This window comes from Mesoplodon mirus (genome assembly GCF_964341445.2).
Source record: "Mesoplodon mirus genome assembly, chromosome: 14".
Taxonomy (NCBI): domain Eukaryota; kingdom Metazoa; phylum Chordata; class Mammalia; order Artiodactyla; family Ziphiidae; genus Mesoplodon; species Mesoplodon mirus.
This window is the reverse complement of record NC_138990.1, coordinates 45,316,264-45,338,610: the sequence shown is the minus strand read 5'-3', so window position 1 is coordinate 45,338,610 and position 22,347 is coordinate 45,316,264. Positions and strand designations below refer to the sequence as shown.

The 22,347-nt window shown below is 56.0% G+C and overlaps 1 protein-coding gene across 3 annotated transcripts in view; it reads left to right on the top strand.

The window, feature by feature from the left end:
* OTOF (otoferlin) overlaps positions 1 to 22,347 on the top strand; it is a gene marked incomplete at both ends in the record, with an annotated part of 89,905 nt that overhangs the window by 21,209 nt on the left and 46,349 nt on the right. For all 3 annotated transcript variants that reach the window (XM_082642322.1, XM_082642320.1, XM_082642321.1), the window contains 3 exons: positions 5,920 to 6,008; positions 13,745 to 13,844; positions 15,749 to 15,927. In XM_082642322.1, the coding sequence (XP_082498448.1) occupies positions 5,920 to 6,008; positions 13,745 to 13,844; positions 15,749 to 15,927 (368 nt within the window). The remainder of the gene's footprint in view (positions 1 to 5,919; positions 6,009 to 13,744; positions 13,845 to 15,748; positions 15,928 to 22,347) is intronic.

Genomic DNA, 22,347 nt, shown 5'->3' with positions numbered 1-22,347 from the left:
CCTGTTCCCTTTGAGGCTAGCATTTAGCTGACCAGCCTCCAGGAGCCACTGAGACCTTCTGTCTCCTCCTCATTCTGGGCCCATCCCACACGGTACAGCTGTGTTCGTAGGACCAGAGCTGTAGGCACAGGGGAGCAAGGCCTCAACCTTCTCACCTGGGCTCAGGCCACCTTCTCACCTGGGCTCAGGCCACCACTGAGCATCACAGCCCCCGAGCTGTACCCTCCCCGGTGAGAGTTCTGTTGTTGCCTTCTCCGCCTCCTGGCTGTATGACTTTCAGCCTCAGTTTCTAAGCCTCAGCTACCACACTTGTCAAATGGGGCAGGCGATGGGTATGAAGTCTCTTTGTAAAACCGTGAACACAATGAGAGATTGTCGTGACAATGGAAACATTGTCAGTACTAAGCCTGGTGTCTCAGCCTCAGATGAGCCCCACCGCACAACCTGCCTGTTCCATCCCCTCCGCACCACCTCCTCAGTCAGGGCCCCGAGCTGGAGGGCCTGCCTGGGTGAGGATGCAGGCCTCCTGGCTCAATCGCTCAGCCCTGCCTCCCTGGGCGTCTGCCCCCAGTCAGCCAGGCACAGCATCGACTCCCTCCTTCTCACCAAGTATCCCAAGGGACATGTCCACCCAGACCTCCAGCCCGTGAGCAACCTGATGCTCCTTATAAGGGCACTGTCACTCTTTTCCATTAACTGCACCCTGGGACACCTGAGCCACGGGTATACATGACATTCCAAGTTAATCACCGTGTCCTTCCTCTTCCCAGGGCCGCCCAGCACGGGGCAGGGGGAGAGTCAGTCCTGCCGCCCCGAGCACGGGACCACATTCTGAGCACCTGATGTGTGCCAGGGCCAGGTAGAGATGCCCCAGAGGGAGAGGCAGGTGCAACAGTACACAAGGATCCCTGCAGGAACTTGGGCACAGGGATCCTCCGGGTCTGTGCAGAGAGACCAGGAAGGGGAGGAAGCCAGGGAGTTATGGGCAAAAGCACAGGCCAGGATCGGAGAGCAGCCATGAGGCGGGGAGAGGTAGCTCCCACCCGGGGAAATTTACACACACACGGGCACTTGGTGGAATGGGGCAAGGATGCTAAGTGACCTGCAGTGCTCAGGCCCTCCCACGGGACACGGACTTGCCTGTCACTTGCCCTCTGGGCGGCCCCGTGGGAAGATCATGGCAGCAGTTTCCCACCGCAGCACCATGCTGCGTCCTGAGCAAGGCCTCTTCCATCCAGTCTCCACAGCAACTACAGTGATGAAACTCAGGCTCAGAGACTACGTATCCTTCCCGAGGTGACAGCTGTAAGTGGCAAAGCCAGGGTCCTTAGATACTAAGGCCCCTCTGGATGCAGCAGTAGAAAGCTGCTTGGCCTGACCCCCGCCACTCCTGCAAGGCCTTGCTGGGGTCTCTCCACACCCCTGTCTCCATTTCTCCTTCTCAGAAGCAGCTTGCAGCCTGGCTGCCACTGGTCAGCAGGGTACACCCCACAAAGCAGTGGAGACAACCTCCTGCTCAGGAAGGACCCGGGGAACTTTCCAAAGACAGCCTGGAACTGCACCCATACTTATACCTGTCTCCCCAGCCTCGGGTGGACAAGTCCTAAACTTTCCCAGCTGGCTCCTGAAAGAACCAGCCTGTCAGTGGTTCCAGAATAAGCTTGGAAAAGAAACCCCAGCTGCCCCTTACAAAACCTCCGGAGGTCTCCTAGCTTCCCAGCAAGTCTCTTTTCTCACGCTTACTGTGCCCAGGGCCTTTGGGAACCAGCTCAGTGAGGTACAAAGCACATTGGCCTGGGAGTCACGAGACCTGGGCTACAGTCCCCATTGAGGTGTTAATGAAATCTGTGCCCTTGGGTTGGCCACTCAACCTCTCCAGGCCTCAGATTCCCCTTCTGAAAAATGGGGTCAGACTCCTTGCTCTGTCTGCCTCACAGAAATGTTGCATGGCTGAAAATGAAATAAAAGACATGAAAACAAATGTCTCTCCCTCCTCTACTCAGACAAGGATGGGAGGGGCCGCGGCAGGCACAGCGGAGGAACCTGAGGCGGTGGGGGGTGGACATGGCAGAAAGACAGTGCTCTGAACAACAATGGTGGAAACAGAGCCTGGACCTGGTGTCTCCTTTCCCAGAGGCTGGAACCTGAGATCCTGCATTTAACCTACAACTATGGAGAAGCTAGCGAGCGAGAGAGACAGAGACGGAGAGAGACAGCCTTCGTGCCAGGCCAGAAGCCAGCAGAGGCCCCTGGTTGGGGGGTGGGGGCATGGCCACACCCAGCCTACTCCAAGCCAGCTTGGTTTGGCCTTAACCAGGCTCTTGTGGACCAGACCTCCCAGCAGAGGCCAGAATAACAATAACAATTGTAGGAATAAGAGCAGCTGCGAGGTACTGAGTGCTTGGTACACAGTAGGACAGGCTGAGAGCTTACGCAAGCCTCATAACTCACTGCAACGCACTGGGTGGGCAACACCCCAGGCAATGAGTAGTGCATCAGGGTTTGAACCCTAGTCTAATTCCAGAGCCTATGGCCACTTGCAAAGCGGACAAGGCTCAGTCCTGCCCTCAAGGGGCTCAGTCCAGAGGGGAGATGGATCCAGAACAGGAAAGATGGACTATGGGCCTTCTGAGCCCAGAGGAGGGAGAGGTCATCAGCCTGGGCGGTGGAGGGTCAGAGCTCATCTTCCCACTTCACTTGTACCTGCAAGACATGGGCTGTGAACAACATGGGTCAGGAACTTACCTGTCTGGTTCATGAATGGCCTGGCACCCAGCACAGGGCTCAGGGAAATATTGCTGAGTGAAAGAATGAACAAAGGAAAAAACCCAGTTTGAGTCTTGGGTCTTTAACTTCCCAAGACAGTCTCTTTCCATTGCACCCTAAAGCTTTGCAACACATCCTAAAATATCCCCCCCCCCATATTTAGAGGGCTGTCTCTTTAAGCACATTGCCTTGCTGATTTAGGATGGTTTCAAACCCAGTTGATGAAGCCCAGGATAACCCAGGTCATTCTCCAGCCTGCATCAGGGAAACCTTTCCGTGGAGTCTTAGATAGCTGGGGCTGATAGGACGCAGAACACCGCCACCCTGGCCAGCACCTGCCAGGTCACGGCGAAGCTTAGAGCTGGTGAACTGGGTCACAGCTCCACACTCCCGGTGCTCCTGAGACCCCCCTTCAGACAGAGGTCCTCTTCCCTCCCTCTGCCCCTAATGCTTGCCACCTTACTCTGTCAATGTTCCTATCCCAGGCTGCAATTTCAGGTCTGTGTCTGTCTTCAGAACTACCCAGAGAGTAGCTCCTGAGACACACCCCTCCCTCCCCACGCAGAGCCCGGCACACAGGAAGTGCCCAGCAAACACAGGAGGCGCTCAGCAAACGTGTGCTCCTGCGTGGGGCTTGCTGGCTCATGACAACTTGAGTAGCTATCTTTGGCTCAGCTACTACCTGAGTCCCCTGACATGTTTGGAGGCTGACACGGGGTGGATCCTAGGTGATGTGCGGGCTCCCTTGGCCCGATCGCTAGGCCACTGATTTCAGGGCATCTCCAGAGGCAGAAGACACAACCCTCAGCTGCTGTGGCTGCAAGAAGAGAATCATGCTGGTGCTGCCTCAGGCTGGAGAGAGCCTCTCTGTCCCCAGCAGCCCCCTGTAATCCCTGCAGTGTCCATCCCCAAGGAGGCCAGACCTTGCCCCGGCTCCTGGGAATAACAGCAACGCAGTAGACTTCACTGTACTAAAGCGCCATGTTGATCAGGCTCTTACTTGCGCCGGGTTCTGCACTAGTGCTTCACGAGCCTCGCGATGACCCCAAGAAGCAGTACTGTGACGTCACGCTCGCTTTCCAGAGGGGGAGGAGGAGGAGGTGTGGAGAGGGGAATTAGCTCGGCCTCGCCCTCAGGCCAGCAAGGAGCAGCACTGCAGTCGAGGCAACCATCTGAGGCCGATTTGCTGAGTACTTACAATGTGGCAGGCCCCGTGCTGGGTGCAGGGTGACCCCGGTAAACGAGACAAGACTGGGCCTGTTGGCTCTGCTCAGGCTCCGAACTGCTGAGTGGGACAGGCAAGCTATCCGAGGAGTTCGGGGGACGGCGGGAAGGGAGGGGCCTCGTATGTGGAGAGGCAAGGGCCGGGCAGGGAGGCAGCTCTGCCACTGATGACAGGCCTCCCTGACATGCGGCTGACTCCTAGAGAGAGGCACAGATAGCACGGGGACTGCCACAGTCATCTAGGGCTGCGTAACAAACCACCCCAAAGCTCACTGACAAATTATCAACATTTTCGTGTTTCTCATGCTTCTGTGGGTTGGCTGGGCTCGACTGAGGCTTCTTCCTGGAAATGCTAAATGTGCTCCCTCAGCTGAAAACTTTCTGAAAGGGCGCCCCCGGGTGGGCTTCCTCTGGAGTCTCATCCCCAGTCAGGGCCCCCCCAGGTGCCCCTCCCAGCCCTTGCTGACTCCCTTCCTCTCTGCTCAGCAAACTGGTCCACGACGGTGGCCTTCTTAGCCTGTCGGCCCTGGCGACCCAGTAAACTACACCCCGACCACTGGGCAAGTCAGGGCCTGGTGATGGGCAAGAAGAGACCCCAAGCCGCTTCCCTCTCGGGGCCCCTTTTCCTCGAAAGGACTTCATGTTTCCCGGTTCCTTTGTGTTCACCTAATTATGTCACTCTTCAACACCACCCTTCTCTAACTGGGCCATTTCCACAGCTCCGTTTTCTCCTACTCCTTTCCTCCTTCAAATGCCAAAATCCCATGCCCAGACCCTCAGGTGGCTCAAACACCCCTTTCCCCTTGGTTCTAAGAAAACCAAAATCTTGGTGCCCCCCCACCCCAGACCCTCCTCCCTCTGCATGGTGGCTAATGAGTTCGCCCTTCGCACGCTAGTTTATTTCCCTTCCGCCCGATAATGGCAACTTCATTAAGAAAACCATACCCTTGCTGAGCTGGAGACCTCCAGGTGGCAGGAACAGAGAAGCTTAATGGGGCCTGTGGGCGGCCAGGCTGCCTCCAGGCTCCCCTCCCCCCCCCTTCCTTCTGTGTCCAAGGCCTCCAAAGTCCTCCCCCCACACCCCTCTCAAAGCCCTCTCCCTCCCCACCCCAGGCCCCCCTCCCTCCTCTGTTTCTTCCTCCCTCACCTGCCTGCTCCAGCTGACCGTGGAGGTGTCAGGGTCCTCCCTGGGCCTTGGCCAGCCCCAGAGAGAGGGGACATGAAGGCCGTGACAGGCCCTGCCCACACTCGGCTGCGATCTGCCAGGCTGGCTCGGTGCTCCCCCAGCCCCCAAGTCCTCACTGGAGAATGAAGAATTGCTCTGAAGCAGCACGCTTGCCGGGTGGGCCCTCAGAAGCCTGCCCAGCACCTGCTGGACCACTAAAAACAGCGTCCTGTTACTTCCCTGAACGCTAGCTCCTCTGTCTCTAGAACGGAGACCGCGTTACCAGCCTCTTGGGTGGTTGTAAAGACTAAATGAATTAATGCATCTAAAGCTAAACGAATTAATGCATCTAAAGCATTCAGACCCACATGATGAAAAGTTCAGACCCACAACTGGCAGCTATTATTACTATTACCATTGTTATTATTTATTACTAGCCTCTTGTGCATTCTGAATTTGGTGGGCTATATAAATGAAACTTAAAAAGTCACTGCCTTCCTCCTGCTCTGTCAAATCCCCCTTGTTTAGCATCTCTCAGCGGCATCTTGAGCAGACCCCAGAGCTTTCTGGTTATTTTCAGTTATTCAAAGTCAAGTCCAGAAGGGTTTATTGCTCCACCCCGCCCCCAGTTTCCATCTGGTCTTCCAATTCCTGTGAAACACTGGGCTGATGTGAGGGGCTATCTTACCAGGGGTCCCCCTCCCACTCCCCACACCCCTCCCTGTCATTTCCACCCAAGGCCACAGCTGTTCCTCTCTCCCCAGACCTTCCGGTGGCAGGTGGCCAGCGGCATCGACAGCAATGAGATGCTCGAGATTCAGATCTTCAACTACAGCAAAGTCTTCAGCAACAAGTAAGTGAGGGGCGGGGCATGAGAGGCGGGGCCCCGAGGGGGGGGGCACCTGCCCTGCTCCTTGGGCCGCCCCCTCCTTTGAGTTTAAAAGGGGCCTGGATTGACCTTCAAAGACCCGCCCCCACCCCCCCCGCAAACCCCCGCTCCCTCATGTCCTCAGAGTCTCCCAGCCCTCCCTATCCTTGTTGGCCAAGTTCACTCTCTCTGTCCCCAGTCCCAGCACAGCTTCCTGTCCCCTTCCTCAAGTTTTCCCCCTTACACCATGCTGGGCAACAGTTACCCATCAGAGAAGGTGATAATACCCTCCAACAGACCATCTATCTGTAGCCTTGAGAGTGAACTTGTCACACCTGTGGAGGACTGGAAGCTCCGAGGCAGTCTGGTTCAGTGGTTTAGGAGTCAGGAGAGCCTGCTCTCAGATCCCAGCTCAGTCATCTACTGTGTGATCCTGGGCAGGTTGCATGACCTCTCTGAGTTCAATGTTTGCATGTGTAAAGAGGATAAGTACTTACCTCAAAGGGAAGCTGTGAGAATTAAATGAGATAGATGTTCATTCATTCATTCAATCCCCATGTTTACTAAGTGGCTACTGTGATGGCGAGGCGCCCACCTTCATGGAGCTTACATTCTGCAATGGAGCCCATCTACCACATATCACTACCAGGGCTTCAGCAAAAGTAGTTCCCATCCTTCTCTCTGGGTGACAAGCAAAATTCAGAATCATTTGAACAGTCTGGAATGGTGGCTAAATATAGTACATGTAAGTTCCTGTCTTGGATTCGAAACCCAATTTTCTTATACAAGCTAGAGGGGGTCATGGCTGAACCATGACACGTCTGAAATGGCGTGGGGGTTTTATTCACTGAGCGCTCAGTATGACTCAACAGTGGGAGAAGACCTCAAATGAATGAAAAGCTGACCTAACCCTAGGTCATGTTGGTAGGAGAGCCAGCAGGGCAGGAGAGGTGAGGGGCGAGGGTTCCACTGACCTCATGCTGCTTGGAGAGAACACAAGTAGGCACTGCCTCGTGGTTGCCAGGGAGAAGGGACTTTAAATCTTGCCTCATGACAAGGGGATGAGAGCCTAGAGGAGAAAATCACAGAAGACATGTTCATCCATCCATCCAGCCTTGGTCCATCCTTTCAGTCACTCATCAAACATTCACTGAGAAACACTGTATACCAGGCAGACACTGTGCTAGTCATTAGAGATACTAAGATGAGGGGTTAGGGCACCATGTCTGTCCCCTAAGAAGGTTTTCTGCCATGTGAAAGAGGAAAGATGTATGCCTAGAAGCAGGATCAGGACAGGGCTGCATTGCTGGTGGACAGCAGACAGATGAAAGCTGGCCAGAGCTCTCCAGCCAATGAGCTGTCACGGGGAGAGGGTTAGCAGAGTGTGGACTATGATGCCGTAGAGGGGATTTCTGAGTCAGGAAGGGCCAAACCACGTGACCTCCAAGGATTCTGTGATTTTTATTGGGAGCCAGAGAGATCTCAGCTGGGTATGGGATGTGGGCATTCCAGACCCACTGGCAGGGAGGCCTATCAGGGCATCCCATCATTCAGGCAGCTGCCTCTGGCACCCACAAGAAAGGTTGGTGAGACACCCCACCAGGGGCCCCCAAGATGAAGCAGGACCTTCTTCCCTGGGATGAGAGACCGGGTAACCTGTGAGAACAGGAGAAACAGGAACATGCACAGCAAGGTGGACGTGGAGGAAGAAGCAGAATCGGAAGCTGAGGGCTGGGAGGAGCTCCAGGCGTCCCAACAGGACCCACGGTAGACAGCAGAGCACCGGGGAGCCTTGGAGCTCAGCCAGGGCAACCCTCGTTGTGCAGATGGGGAAAGTGAGCCTCAGAGAGGTTGCTGAGGCCACAGGGGTAGACAGCAGGAGGGCGGGGCTAGGATGCTGGTCTCCTCCCTCCCCTTCCTAATCCTCAAACTCCCAGAAACCGGGCTATGTGAACAGTGATGGTGGAAACCAAGGATGTGGAAGAGATCGCTAAATCATTTAAATGAAAGCTGCTGGACCAATCCCTAAAATGCTTGAAAACATCAAAACTCTTGCTATAAACTAATCAGAAGTATCTGGTAAACTGTTTAGGAAATCAACTACTGTAACAGTGAGTATGCTGGAATATAGGGCTTCGATGAGTTGTTCTAAAACGCCAGCAAGACGGAGACAGAAGTGGGGTGTCCCTGCTCTGATTCTCCTTCTTTCTCTCTCCCGGCCCTCCCTGCCCCCACCCAGGAAAAGGCAGGAAACCCCACAAGGGGAGGCCTGGACCTGGTGGAAGTGGGTCCTGCTGTTTCCTTGGAAGCCTGGAGAAGGTCCAGGGCACTGCTGGCTGCAGAGCTGAGGTGGGGAGGACTGGTGGTCTCGTGGACAACGCAGGGCCCACCTGACACAGGCCAGCTCGGGGGGTCGGAAAGGGAGGGCAGGTACTTGGAGTCAGGTGGGCCTCAGTCTCCCACCCTGGAGTCTGGGCTCTATCTCCCAGAGCCAAAGGAAAGGGCCACCTAGTGCTTGCCCTCTGTCCCCACCATGGCCCAGCTCAGTCACCAGGCTCCTTCTGACGGGGCAGCTGAGCCTCTGGGGAGCCTCTGGGGGTTGCACCGGGCACAGCAACCAGCAAAGCCACACCTGCTGCTTGGGACAGTGGCCGGCACCCAGCAGGCCCCCCTTACTTTGTGGAATGAGTGAATGAGTAATGTCAGGAGGAGAGGGCGTACAGGGTAGGAGGATCTGGGCACAGGAATTCGAGTGGCCCTTCTTCTCTGAAGAGCTCAGGGCTCCCCAGGAAGCCAGCCACATGACTGGTACATTTGGGGAAACTGAGGTAAAGGAGGCTGGCATGAGATTTAGAACCTGTGGGCCTGATCCCACCACCACCCACCACAGAGAAGGGGACTTATTCTAGAAGCAGAGGGCAGCATAGAAACTGACCCCTCACCCAGGCCAGGAGACCCCAGGTCTGCTCTGCCCACATTGAATGAGATCCTTTTTCAAGAGCCTTGGGCTTCCCTGTGAGGATGTGATGTTGGGTCCAGAGGATCGTGTGCCACCCCCTCTGCCTGTCCAGGACCCTGGAGGGGGGCTGGTCTGACCCAGGCACCAGTCTCCTGGGGCTCCTGAATAATTCAAGAGCCAGGAGAGCAGTGGAGGCCTGGTGAGGCCTCAGGCACTTGACACCAGCTCCCAGGGGAAAGCAATGAATTATTGACAGACCCTGGTGCCTGGTTGCAGCTCTACTGTGGTCAGTCTGTGGGCCCCCCTCACTGCTGGCTAACTACCAGAGAATCCTGCCCCTGCTCAGCCTGCCCAGCCACTCCGTGGGGGCCAGCCCAGCCTCCAGAGTCGGGGGTTGCCATCCAGAGGGCCCACCTCCCAGGCAGCTCCTCCACGCTGACCCACCGGGAGGGGCAGAGACAATAGACAGAGGCTGCTGAGCTTCCAGGCAGACTGGACAAAGGGCAGCTGGGCTCAGGGCAGGAGGTGGTCTCCGGGGTCACCAGGCAGGCCAGACCCAAGGCTCCCTTCCTGCACCAGCTCCTTCCCCAGAGAACATCTATGGAAGGGGGTTGAGGGGCAACGCTCTGTTGGAAGCAGCATGCGGGCACTTGTTTTGAAGTTGTGTTTTCATAGCAAGCACCCTGGTTTTGCTTAGACGGTACGTTACAGATGTGCAAAAAGGGTAAAGTTTTATTTAAAATGTTTTCCTTTTTTTTTTAAGTTTTTATTGGAGTACAATTGATTTACAATGTTGTGTTAGTTTCAGGTGTACAGCAAAGTAAGTCAGTTTTATATATATACATATAGCCACTCTTTTTTTTTTTTCTTAGATTCTTTTCCCACATAGGCCACTACAGAGTACTGAGTAGAGTTCCCTGTGCCATACAGTAGGTTCTTATTCATTATATACTTTTTTTTTTTTTTTTTTTTTTGCTGTATGCGGGCCTCTCACTGTTGTGGCCTCTCCCGTTGCGGAGCACAGGCTCCGGACGCGCAGGCTCAGTGGCCATGGCTCACGGGCCCAGCCACTCCACGGCATGTGGGATCCTCCCGGACCGGGGCACGAACCCGTGTCCCCTGCATCGGCAGGCGGACTCTCAACCACTGCGTCACCAGGGAAGCCCTGTACCACATCTTCTTTATCCATTCCTCTGGTGATGGATGTTTTTCTTTATCTTTAACATAAGACTGAGATCACATCCGTTGTCCATTTCAAAGGACACTATTTTTTATTTTTGTTTGGGGGAAGCAGCAGGTAACTATTAAGAGTTAAAGCCCCACAGGCTTCCCTGGTGGCACAGTGGTTGGGAGTCCGCCTGCCGATGCAGGGGACACGGGTTCGTGCCCCGGTTTGGGAAGATCCCACATGCCGCGGAGCGGCTGGGTCTGTGCACCATGGCCGCTGAGCCTGCGCATCCAGAGCCTGTGCTCCGCAACGGGAGAGGCCACAGCAGTGAGAAGCCCGCGTACTGCAAAAAAAAAAAAAAAGAGTTAAAGCCCCACAAGCCACCCACTGTGGGTATGGTGAATTCAGTCCTCTGGCCTTGCTAGCTCCCAGGATCCTAGCCCCATCTTCTGGGCCGCAGGCTTGCCCTGGCTCTGTGAGACTGTGCATCTGCCCCCAGAGCCCACCCTGTGCAGGAGACCAGTGTGTATGGGCCCTCCAGATGGCAAACACCGCCCCACCTCATGCCCCACTGTGACATGTGACATCTGAGTGTGGCGGTATTAGAGGACTTTCACTTGAGTGCACTCGCCACCACCCAGTGAAGCAAGTGGTATCACCTCCTTTGGGGAGGTGGCAAAAAAGCAAGGCTCAGAGAGGTTGGAGAACCAGCCCAAGTCACACAGCTGCCAGGTGGTAGAAACCCTCTTAGACCCTGCTGGGCAAACCCACCTCTGTCTGACCCCAGAGCCCAGGCTCTTTCTACTGTCTACATTGCCTCCCATTAGGGATGGCATTTAGTCTGTGTGTGAACAGGGCTTGGACCAGGGCATGAGGAGAGGGGAATTTGCCAGAAGACGGATCTTAGCTTACTGTGTGATTGAAGCAGAGGTGGATGGGTGAGCAGCCAGGGTGTAGTGAGGTCCCCGTCACCGGGCGTCTAGCAGGATCTGGGAGTGTGTGTCAGGGAGGAGGTTTAAGGGACTCCTCCTTTTTTTTTTTTTAATTTAACATCTTTATTGCAGTATAATTGCTTTACAGTGGTGTGTTCCTTTCTGCTTTATAACAAAGTGAATCAGCTCTACTAAGGGACTTCTCCTTGACGGAATGCTGGACAAGCTTTCCTCTTAGGTCCCTGGCAAGTCTAAAGGTCTGAGAACTTGTTTAAGCCTGGAAGGTGCCAGAGCCTTCTCTGAGCACTTGTGGGGGAATAGCTCCATCCTGCCCCCTGGGGGTGTCTTGTCACACTGCAGTATCTCTACTGATCCCTGGGTATCTTCTAGGGAAAGTTGTGCCTGCGCACCCAGCGCTCAGCAGGTGCTCAACAGGCCCTAGTGGAGCTAAAAGGGCCTGAAGTTCCAGTCAGCAAGGGGCAGTGGTAGAACAGGGATTCTCAAAGTGTGCTCCCCAAGCACAATCATCAGCATCACCTGGACACTTGTCAGAAATACCCATTCTGGGGCCCCACCTCGCCTGCTGAGTCAGACCCCCTGGGGCGGGGCCGGCTCCCAAGAGCAGATGGTACACACCTCTCCCAACTCGGTGTTCAGTGACTTCACATTGCAAGCTTGAAATTGGCCTTGGTGGGGGTATTTACACCATGGAAATGAGCAAAAGCTGCAAGTCAGGACTGCCCTTCCCCTCCCCCAGCCAGTTGTTAAACAGTTGCCAGCACAATGGTGGGGGGGTGGGTCCAAGTCATCTGTGTTTTAGCAGGCCCTCCCCATGATTCTGTTCATGCTGAAGTTTAGAACCACAGATTTAGACCCTAAAAAGATGAGGCTGCAAAGAACCCAGTATACACGTTCATGCCTAGAGTCTAGTGTTAGAAGGGCTACACAGGACAGAAGCTAAGAGCCCACCACCCTCACTTTATAAAGACAAAGTTGAGACCCAGGGGCAGCGGCTCTAGGTCTCCTGACCCCAGCCCGGTACTTCAGCCCAAGCTGGGGAGAGGGCAGGATGCAGCGGGGGAGGCAGCTTCCAAGGGGCTAGTCTGAGAAGAGCCTGGAAGCCAAGGTAGGCTTTAGAGTGGAGGAATGGTATGAACAGTTTCACCCATAGGGAGGATGGGGCGAGCTGACGGATGGAGCTCTGAACCCCGGAGAGAAGCATTCATTCACTGTGGCTGCTCCCAGCACTTTCTCCCCTCACACAGACGGGAGGCTTTTTTAAAACAGTGTCTGCCCTCCATGGCCCTCAGGAGGATGCAGACATCAGACGTGTCTGGTGAAGTCAGAATCCACCCGATACCTCACCTCATCCGGCGTGGCCATTAAATTAACTGCATCCCTTCCTGCTTTCTCGGCCTCACCTTCCTCCCCTATAAACCAAGGGCAGCACCAGATGATCCCAAGGTCCCCTCCTGTCTCACACCCTGTGAATGGCCCCCTCTGCTTTTGTCCCTCCAACCAGAAGTGGTGTGTATGTTTGAATCTACCCCATGTGGAATCGCCGTGTGAGAACATCTCTCTGAGTACCCTGTTCTCTCCTAGAGGAATAACCTTCAAACCACGGGATGCAATGGCATGCCGGTCAACTCAGTCAGCATTTATGGGGCCCCCACTGTTGTTCATTAATTCAGCCAGTAGACTTTGAGATCTCCTGTGAGCCAGAAATATCAAATAGAGTCTGGAAATAGGAAACAGCTGCTTCCCTGGAAAGGCTCACGCTATAACGTCACCCCCTTGATAACGACCAGACAGCTCCTGGAGTGCTGACTATGTACTAGGCGCTCTGCTAAGAACTTGGCACAGAGGATCTCTGTTAGTCCTCTAAACAGCAGCTCTGTGAAGCAGGGGTCATTAGCTCATCTTAGGAGAAATCTGGGACTGAGAGCCCAGGTCAGCTGGCCGGGAAGCAGGTAACCCTCCAGTAAGTGTCCGAGCTGGGTTTCCGATCCCGTCTCTCCAACTCCACGTCTGTGCTCATCACAACACTGCCCTGCTGATCCCCTCTAGGCAGCTGGGTGGATGGGGATCCCACAGTCAGATGGGTTCTTGCCCCTAAGGAGCTTGCAGAACGCAGGTGTGTGTGGGCATCACTACCGACTCAACAGAGGACGAACGAGCCAGTGGTGCCGGTGAGGGGTAGAGACCTTGGTAGTGATTAGGGAGGTAGAAGGGGGAGGAGCTATCTGTGTGTCCAGGAGCCTCTGGTCCTTCCCCACAGCCTCCATGCTGGGCATCTGGAAGCTGCTCCGCAGGGGCTCAGCAACCCCAATCGCCTGTACCCAACGAGCACGAGGCTCCACCAGGACACACTGACCCATCTGTGAACATCCCCCCAGGTGCTCACTGCCCTCAAGCTCTCCCAGGGAAATGGCTGTCATACGTACAACCACACACAGCTGTTGGGGGCCACAGACCCTCCTGGACATGCCACCTTGGCCAGCCCCAGCTCCTGGGCCACCTTCTCCAACCCCAGCCTGGAGCCTGAGCCAGCCCCCTCGTCCCCTTGCCAGCCAGTCCCAGCCTCTCGGGATGTCAGCCTTGCTCCTCGTTCTGGCCTCTTCATGTGAAACCATGAAGACCACGCCCCCTCTGCCATTCACAGGCTGATCGGGACCTTCCGCATGGTGCTGCAGAAGGTGGTGGAGGAGAAGCACGTGGAAGTGACTGACATGCTGATCGACGACAACAATGCGATCATCCAGGTGAGGGCGCCCAGAGAGTCCCTGGACCTGCCTATTACGGGTCACCTGGGGGCCTGCTGGCCTCCCTGCCCCTGCACATAGCATGGCCTTAGGAACACTCCTTGTGGGTGGGGAGGTGAGGTGGGAGGAGGAGACTCAGGTCAGACTCTGCTGGAGCCCCTCAGCCTGGCAGCCATGTCCAGAGCCCTTGGGGCGTGACAGGGCCCCAAGGTGGACACTGCAATCCTTCCTGCCATAAGAGTACAAGAGAAGGTGACGGGGGGATGCCCTCCCTTCTCTCCCTAGGGGCCCTTCCATCTGGACCCAGCTCAGGAATCACTAAAGATGTGTCTCTTGTCATCTGAAACCCAGTCTGAGCCCTGCTGGCCACTCCTGGGCGTGACCTTCACTCTGCATGCCTGCCTTGACGTCTAAGACTAGCCTTTCTGTGAGGGCAGGGACCTTCTTTCTATTTCATCTGTCACATTCCATGCCAGCACTTCCAACAGGAACACACATGTACTAATGATGCACAGTCTGTAGGCACTTAATACATGTTCAAACAGAGGAAGGAAATAAACCATTCTGGACGCCCAGACCCCAGGCTCTGCTCTGACGCGTCTGTCCCCATGAGCTCATTGATGCCCACCACTGGGCAGTTGAGCCTAGTGGTGAGGAACACAGCCCTTGGGTACAAACATTCATTAGGCCACTCACTAACTGTGGGCTGGCTGCATACCATCTGCAAAGTGAGAAAAATTACAGTATCAACTTCACAGGACTGCTCTAAGGATTAAATGGGAATGCACAGAAAGTGCTTGGACCAGTTAAGCATATAGTAAGTGCTCAATAAATATATAAAGTAAGATCAGTAGCTATTATTTCCTGGCCTCAGTTTATCCATATGTAAAATGGGGCTGTACCATGGTTCCCCAACCCTGGTCCCACATATGACCCTATGTAGTAGCCAGCAGAATAGCCTCAGAAGCAGGACTGCAGCCACAGAGAGCCAGAATGGAAGGAACCCTCTCTGAGGAGTGCCAAGGGTGGGGCAGAAACTCCCACAGTGCCTTGGTGGCTCAAGACACTTCTTCCCTGGGGAAATCGAAGCCTGAGCATTCAGAGGACCACATGCCTAGTGTGGGCTGCCTGTGGTGTCTCCGGAGCCAGCCAGCTCCTGACCTGGAAGAGGGGAAAGCGTGTCTAGAAGATTTCCTAGCACCCACACGGGCTGAGGAAGGGACTAGGCTGAGTCTTCCCTGTGCACTGGGGAGAAGCTAGAGCTTAGAGGAGGCTTCTTGCTCTGTGGCCCAAGGACACAGAGAAAATCCCATGGTGACCTCGAGCTCCCATCCTCTCCAGATTAGGAGGGTGGGTGTCAGGTGAGCAGGAGGAAATGCTGACCTCACGCCTTTGAGGGTGTCCAGGGCCTGGGCTCCTCTCCCGAAGGACATTCTCAGCTCACGTCATCAAATCCTGAGAGAGCATCAGGAGCGAGGGGAAGTCAACTGATTTCAGACAGACCACCCCTGGTCCCCGCAGGCAGCCCTGGTTCTGAGGGCGAGAGAGTGACCTACACCATGGGGACACTGGAGGATGCTCTTGATTATGTGTCCAGTGGACTCGGCCCACCCCCAGCCCAGGCTCAGCTGCCCGGCGTGGGTCCCCCACCTCGGGCACCAGGGAGGAGGAGAGCCACGTGCAGGAGGATCTGGAGCCACAGCCCATTCAGTTGTCAGTCTTTCTGAGCCTCTGTTTTTCTCATCTGAAAAACGGGAAAGTGGGGGGGAGGATAGTACCCAGCTTGCCTTCCTCCAGTAAGTTAAGGGCGTGAGAGCACCTTGTAAAATCACAGAGCAGCGGAGGACACGGGATTATGATTGTTATTGCCGTCCCAGCCACTCACCACCCATCTCTCCCTCCAGACCAGCCTGTGCGTGGAGGTCCGGTATCAGCCCACAGGCATGGTGGGCTCCTGGGCTGACGAAGACTTCCTGGGGGATGAGCCCCTTCACGAGGAGGAGAAGGACAGCCAGGAGACAGATGGGCTGCTCCCTGGCTCCCGCCCCAGTTCTCGGCCGCCGGGCGAGAAGAGCTTCCGGAGGTAACAGGCTGGGCCCTCTGCCCCCAAAGACACAGGGAGGATGCCTGGGGCCTGCTCCCCTGGAAGGCCCCTCTAGGCCTGGGCTCAGAGTATAGACCTGAGTTGCTGGAGAGACATACAAGAGGAGGGCAAGTGTTTCTGCAGCATCCTCTGCGCCCCGACTCCAGAACTCACTGGGTAGGCAGCAGGGTGTCTGCGATCAGGCTGAGGGGCCAGACCCCCCCCCCCGCTACCCTGAGGGAGGCAAAGTTCTGGGAGGGTGGACTCTAACGTGGGAGGAAGAGGCTAGACCTCCTGCCTCCTCAAAGAATGGGAAAAGCAGACAGGAGGAGGCCCTGATGTCTCTGGCCCAAGACCCAGCAGTGCCAGACCAGCCCCAGGCAGCCTGGCCTCCGCCCTGGCCCGGTGAAGGCCCAAGAGAAGGAGGCTTCTTCCTGCCGGAGTGAAGCCAACAGTCCTGGTTGGGACCTGGCCTCTATTCTGTTGAGAAGACCGCATCCCAACACCCTAGGTGTCCAGGATTCCCACCTTCAAATGGCCAGTCACACAGAGAGGACGGGATGCTGTGTCCAGGCCTACTCATTCCAAATGCACTATTTTTACAAAAAAAAAAAAAAAAGGAAACGCAACTGTATTAGTCTCAGAGCCCAGAGAGACAGACTCTAGGTAAAACACTGTCTGCAGGTTCCTAGGTCACTGGGAATAATGTGTAAAACTCAGGTAAGTCAGCGGTGCATCTGAAGGATGGGGGTGGGTTTGGAGAGGGGGGTAGGCTCCCCTCCCACTGGAAACATCTCCCTCCCATCTCCTTCCACCCTGTCCTTTCCAAGTAAAATTGATTCAGTACTTGTTCTGAAAAAGCACAGATGCTAAATTAGGGTAATTGATTTTATACTTTTATTGTATGAATATATTTTCCTTCTTTGCCCTTGAACCACTCCCCGCTCCCCCCTTCCCCCCCCCCACCCCCGAGACATATACAAGCTTCAGACCCTGGGAGCCAGGTGGGGAGTAATCATAGTAAGTCCAAAGGAACCATGCCTGTGACAAATGTTCCTGGACCTATGACTCCAGGTCAGCCGTGAGGTGGACGGCATCACCCAGGCCAGCTTGGAGACCGTTCTCCTTAGACTCCAGGCTGGGTAGCATAGAGACAGCGTGTAATCTGGCCTCAGGAGACACAGGTCTGAGTCCCAGTTCCACCTCTTACCAGCCTCGTGACCCTTGGCCAGTCACTCCTACCCTGTACCAGGGGTCTCAGGGCAATGGGAACCCCCACCCTGCTGCTGGGAGAGCTGAGGGATGATGGAGGGCCAGACTGTAACTGGGGTGCCAAGTACTACCCCACGTAAGGGCTGATGATGAACAGGCTCTTGTACAATGCAGAGGGTTAGGAATCGGGCTGGAAATGGTGAAAAGAGGAGCAGGGACGCAGTGGGGAGTGTGGGGATGCTGACACTAAGGGTACCATCTGGTCCCCATCCTCTGTCCCCGTAGAGAAAAGAGCTTGTCTGTGGCTACACATGGGCTTTAAGAAAGGGCTTTCTGGGGACAGATTGGATGCCACGTGAGAGCCATCAGTTGCAGGGAAAGGAACGCTGGCTCCAAATCAGGAGAGCTGAGCCCCATTAAGTCGCATCCTGACCGCCACTAACTAACTGACTTTGGAAAAGTCATTAGCCCCTCCGGGTTAGTAACAGGAATGGGTTGAGCATCCTGGCTGCCCTCCAACTCTAACGTCCTGAGGGACCCAGGGATTCCCCAGGTCCCGTGGGTAGCGCGCGTGGAGAACAGCTCGCTATGGAAGCCAAGAAGGCAGCCCTGTCTGGGGTCGCTGCAGCTCAGGCAATGCCGAGCCAGGTCCTCTCTCATCCCACACAAGTGGGCCAGGGTGTTGATGGAGGGAACAGTGAGACAATGCGGTCAAGCCTGAGGGGCTTTGGTCCTGGACCTGCAGACCGTCCTGGGCCCCAGGAGTATGGAGATGGAGAGGGGGCCTCTATCCACCCTCACGTTATAGCCTGGCTTTCCCACCTCCCCAGCAGCAGCAGGAAGCAGGAACAGGAGAAGACGTTTTGTCCCAGAGTTTGGGAATGGGGAGAGGGTGACGACCGCACGCAGAGCTCCTTGTCTCCTGGGGGCCACGGCCTGCTTTGGAGGGGCTGGGTGTGTGTGCAGATTCCCAGCTGCGCTGGGGCTGCCAACCCAAACCCTGAGGGTGCCTCGTGGTGGTGCCACTGCCACACCAGGCCTGGCCATGCAGCCAGCAGGCTGGGGGCAGGGGGAGGGCAGAGGTGTGAGGAGAAGGTAGAGCTGGTTTAGAGAATCTGGGCTTCTCCTGTGGTTTAATTCTAGCTGCCTGCCTGGGCCAATGAGTTCTGGGTCAAGGAGTGCATGGTTCCAAGGGGAACCCGGATTTGGCCTCGCAGCCGTAGGTGTTATGTCTCACCCTCTTCACCTAAGTGCCAGCCAGGCAGGCCTGTCAGCTCTGGGGTCTGGGAGGAAGCCATTGTCTTCTGGGCCAGAGAGCCCTCCAGAAAAAATTTGGCCAACGAAAGAATAGGGGGAAGGAAGGGATGTATGTGCCCAGGCTCTGGCTCCAAGTCAAGTCCTCCTTCGCCTACATCTACTCCCTGCCCTCCAGCCCCTCCTGGGAAGGCACATCGCTTTGTAGGTCAAGGTGCCCAATCTACAGGGTGCCTCTCTGTTGTTTTCCCAAACAAGAAAACTTCATGGCCGGTAAGCAACGGTCTCTCACCTGGTTGTCTGGATCCACAGGGGTCTGGTGTGGGAATCCATTCCTCCCTGTCTGATGTGGCTGCGTGGGGTGCTTGCTGGAGGGGTCGGGGGGCTGGTGGAGTGAGTGGCAGGAAGCAACCTCAGGCCCAGGACTGGTGGCATGAGGCATCCATTCCATGGAGGGCAGAGGAGGCTGATGTGGGGAGGTCTCCCTGCAGGGCCTAGGTCCCCACGGCTGGGCTCCTGCCATCTGCCCTCACCACCCCCTGGGAGGGGCTCTGCAGACATTCCTCTATACTCCCAAGGCCTTAAGTATCTTCCCGGAAGTTCTTCCCATTGGGCCTTAGGGAATGTCCACTGGCAGCTCTGCCTGAGCAGTCCCTCAGCCCCCAAACCACCACCACCCGCCCTCCCACTAACCCTCTCCTCCCATGGTTCCATCGGGCCCAGGCCCTGGTCGGTCTCCTCCCATGGTTCCATCAGGTCCAGGCCCTGGTCGGTCTCCTCCCATGGTTCCATCAGGCCCAGGCCCTGGTCAGGCCCTCTGAGCCACTCTGGCTGCTTCTGTAGGCCCTGTCTCCAAATCAGCAGCCTCTGATTTCAGCCGGCTCTTTGCACAATATGCCCGGGAATGTCCCAGGAGGCAGTGTGGTGCCGTGGAGAGCACAGGGCTCAAATCCCAGCCCTGCCCTTTGGAGCCCCACTTTACCACCTGTAAGACAGGGGTTGCTGATACCTCACAGGAATGTTAGGGTCAAATGAGATAATACGTGTGAGCTGCCCGCCGCAGTGCTGGCCCATGGCTGGTGCTCAGCCAGGGTCCCCTTCCTTCCTTCTCCCTTTCCACAGTCTCCCTGTTACCCCACCACAACTTGTTCTACCCTGAGCAGCATCGGACCTTTTGGCCCAAGATCCTTCTCAGCTCTGGCCATCCACACCCTATTCCAAGGGCTCTGCCAACAAAGCCGCCCATAGCCGGAGCTTCACCGCCGCTTGGGCCCAGGCCGGGGTCTCACTCGCTCACAGGACTCCCTCGCCCCCCCCCCAGCTGTCGGTGTTGCAGAGAAGGAATGAACTACTAACCCCGTGAGCACTTTGCTCTCAGAAGCACAAAATCAGGGTTCTGGGCCCCTGCGTGTCAGTGTACATCTGCCCTGTTGTCTGAAGAGAGAGGAGACTTTGGCCCTGAACACACACGCATGCCCAGGTGTTTTCTCACGCTTACCTGCACGTATGTTCTCTCTCTCCATGACACCAGGGAGCTGCACACACCACCAGGTTCTGGGCAAAGGACCCCTGTTAGAAAGGACAGAGAAGGGAACCCAGCCTTAATCTCACAACTGCACTTCAGAGACTCGGGGCTTTCGCGGATTCCCTGTATTCCGCGACTCTCCTCCTCACTTTCTCCACCTGCCTGGCCCTCCAGCCCTCCTTCTGCCCAGCCCCCCTTCCTGGTGTCCCTGCTGGGCTTCTCTCTGCGGGGTCTCATCCTGGGGGAAGGGAGGGAGCGGGACACATTTCTTGTTCTCCTTCTGGATCATTCTTCTACTCCAGTGGAGACCCATAGAAGAAGGGACCTCCCTCCTATGCCTGGGGCCAGGGGACAGCCGGGCATGTGTGCATGCCTGGGGGCTCTGACAGAGATGTGCATGGGGCGTGTGCCACGGGGTATGCATAGACGTGTGTGTATGGGGTCTACACACCCAGCCTCACCCCCAGAGTGCAGGGTTCCCACAGCCCCTCCCCCGCCTCCCTCCACCAGGCTGAGCCCCAGAGCTTCAGCCACTCCCAAGCAGCCTGGAGGAGCCTGGGTCAGGGCCATGCTGAGATCTGGGGTGAAGCAGTGCTCAGCAGACTCCTCCCAAACTCAGCCACTTCACCTGAGGTGGGGGTCCTCTTCACCCCCTGCCCGGGTCTGAGTGCTCAAGTGAGACCTCACACCATGAAGCACTAAGATCCCAGAAAACCCTCAATCCCCCAGAGGCCACCATATTGATTCACGCCCCCCAGCCTCCATGGCTCCTTCTAACTGTGCACACAGAGTCACGGGGGTGGGAGCTTGAGGAAGAGGTGAGTGAAACTGAGGCAGAGAGAGAGAGAGAGAGAGAGAGAGAGTGTGTGTGTGTGTGTGTGTGTTGGCTGAGGAACGGAACTTACCCGGCCAGGCTGGGACACTTAAAAACACAATGTAGACTCTAGGAGGAAAGTCAGGCCCAACCAGGGCTCCACGGAGAGGTCCCCTAGCAACGAGGAGCACCATGAGGTCAAACCTCTCATCCCCACCCCTTGCGGCTGAGTGACTAGGGGCAGGCAGAGTCTCAGCTCCCCCGTTTGGGAAATAGGATAATGATACCCCCTTGTGAGACGGTTGGCATCAGTATGTCAAGGCATGTTTAAGCTCTCCCGCAGGGCCGTGCAGTTATCAGTGTTAGTTGGAGTCATAACAGTGTTTGTCCTAAAATCACAAGAGTATTATCTTTTCACAGAAAGAGGGTCTTTTCCCTTCTGCATTTCCCCACTGAGAGTGTGGACCTGTGTGCAGCCTCTTAGCTGGCCCAGGGGCCTGGAGCGCGTGAGGAGGGGTAGGGCACACGTGTGCCAGGTGCTGGCTGCCAGGTTGCAGGTACACACTGTTCTCTGGCCTGCTGTGTGCCCGAGGGGGCCGCTGCTGGGCCAGCCTGACACCTCTCTGCCATTTCAGAGCAAACCGCCAAAGGGAAAGAGAAAAAGGGTCAGATGTTATCATTTAGGTGCACAAATTCCACCTTCCTGACCCACCCTTGCCCACTCTCAGGTGATACACTTCCCCTTCCAGTTCCTCTACTGCAAAGATTTTCAAACTTTTCAGGGTCACCCAGTTCTTTAAAAAATAATAGACAAAAAAACAAATTTCCCCCGAAACCTGTATCAATAATTCAGAGAAAGGCAGCCCCCTGTTCGGCCCTCATTCTCGAAAGCTCATCGGAGCCCACGCAGCTCTCAGTGGGTCCCAGTGGGGGCCCAGGCCTGGCCAGACCCCCAACTAGGCCCGGGGCCAGAGCAGGGCTGCTGAGACACTCTCCCCTTCTCTGTTCTCTGCTCGGTGGTCTCAGCCGACTGCAGTAGCCAGAGACCTCGCTGATGTTAACTCCTTGGAAAGGAAGTACAAACTGGCCAGCTGGCCAGATGGAAAGGACGGCTGTGATCCACTGGGCCTTCAGGACCTGAGCTGTGAGGGATTGGAGGCATGCCTACCCGTGCAAGGTCTGTGCCGGGACAGGGTGTGAGGAGAGGAAGAAATTGCTAATTGTTATTCACTTCCTTTCCCTCATCCTCATCGCCACAGCATCAGGGAAGCACTGAGAGAACATTCCAGAAGGGCTTTCTGGAAGCCTCCCGAAGGAGGAGGAGGAGCCCTGCTCTGAGCCCTGGAGCAGTAGCTCGCTTACAACTGCAGGCCCAGAACCTCCCTGGCCCACCTTTCTTCTCCGAGGCCCTCAGAGCTGGGGGCCCCCCACTCTATTGGAGGGGATCAGGCGTGGCGAGGAGAGCAGGGTGGCCCAGGCCTGGACGGTAGCCGGGCTCATCTAACCTTGTGTTCCCTGTGGAACCTGCAACCCACATTCAGAAATGACCAGACCCTGACCTGGGGGAGAAGATCAACGGGGACCCTGAGGCCTCCTCCCTCCCCAGGGCCCCAGG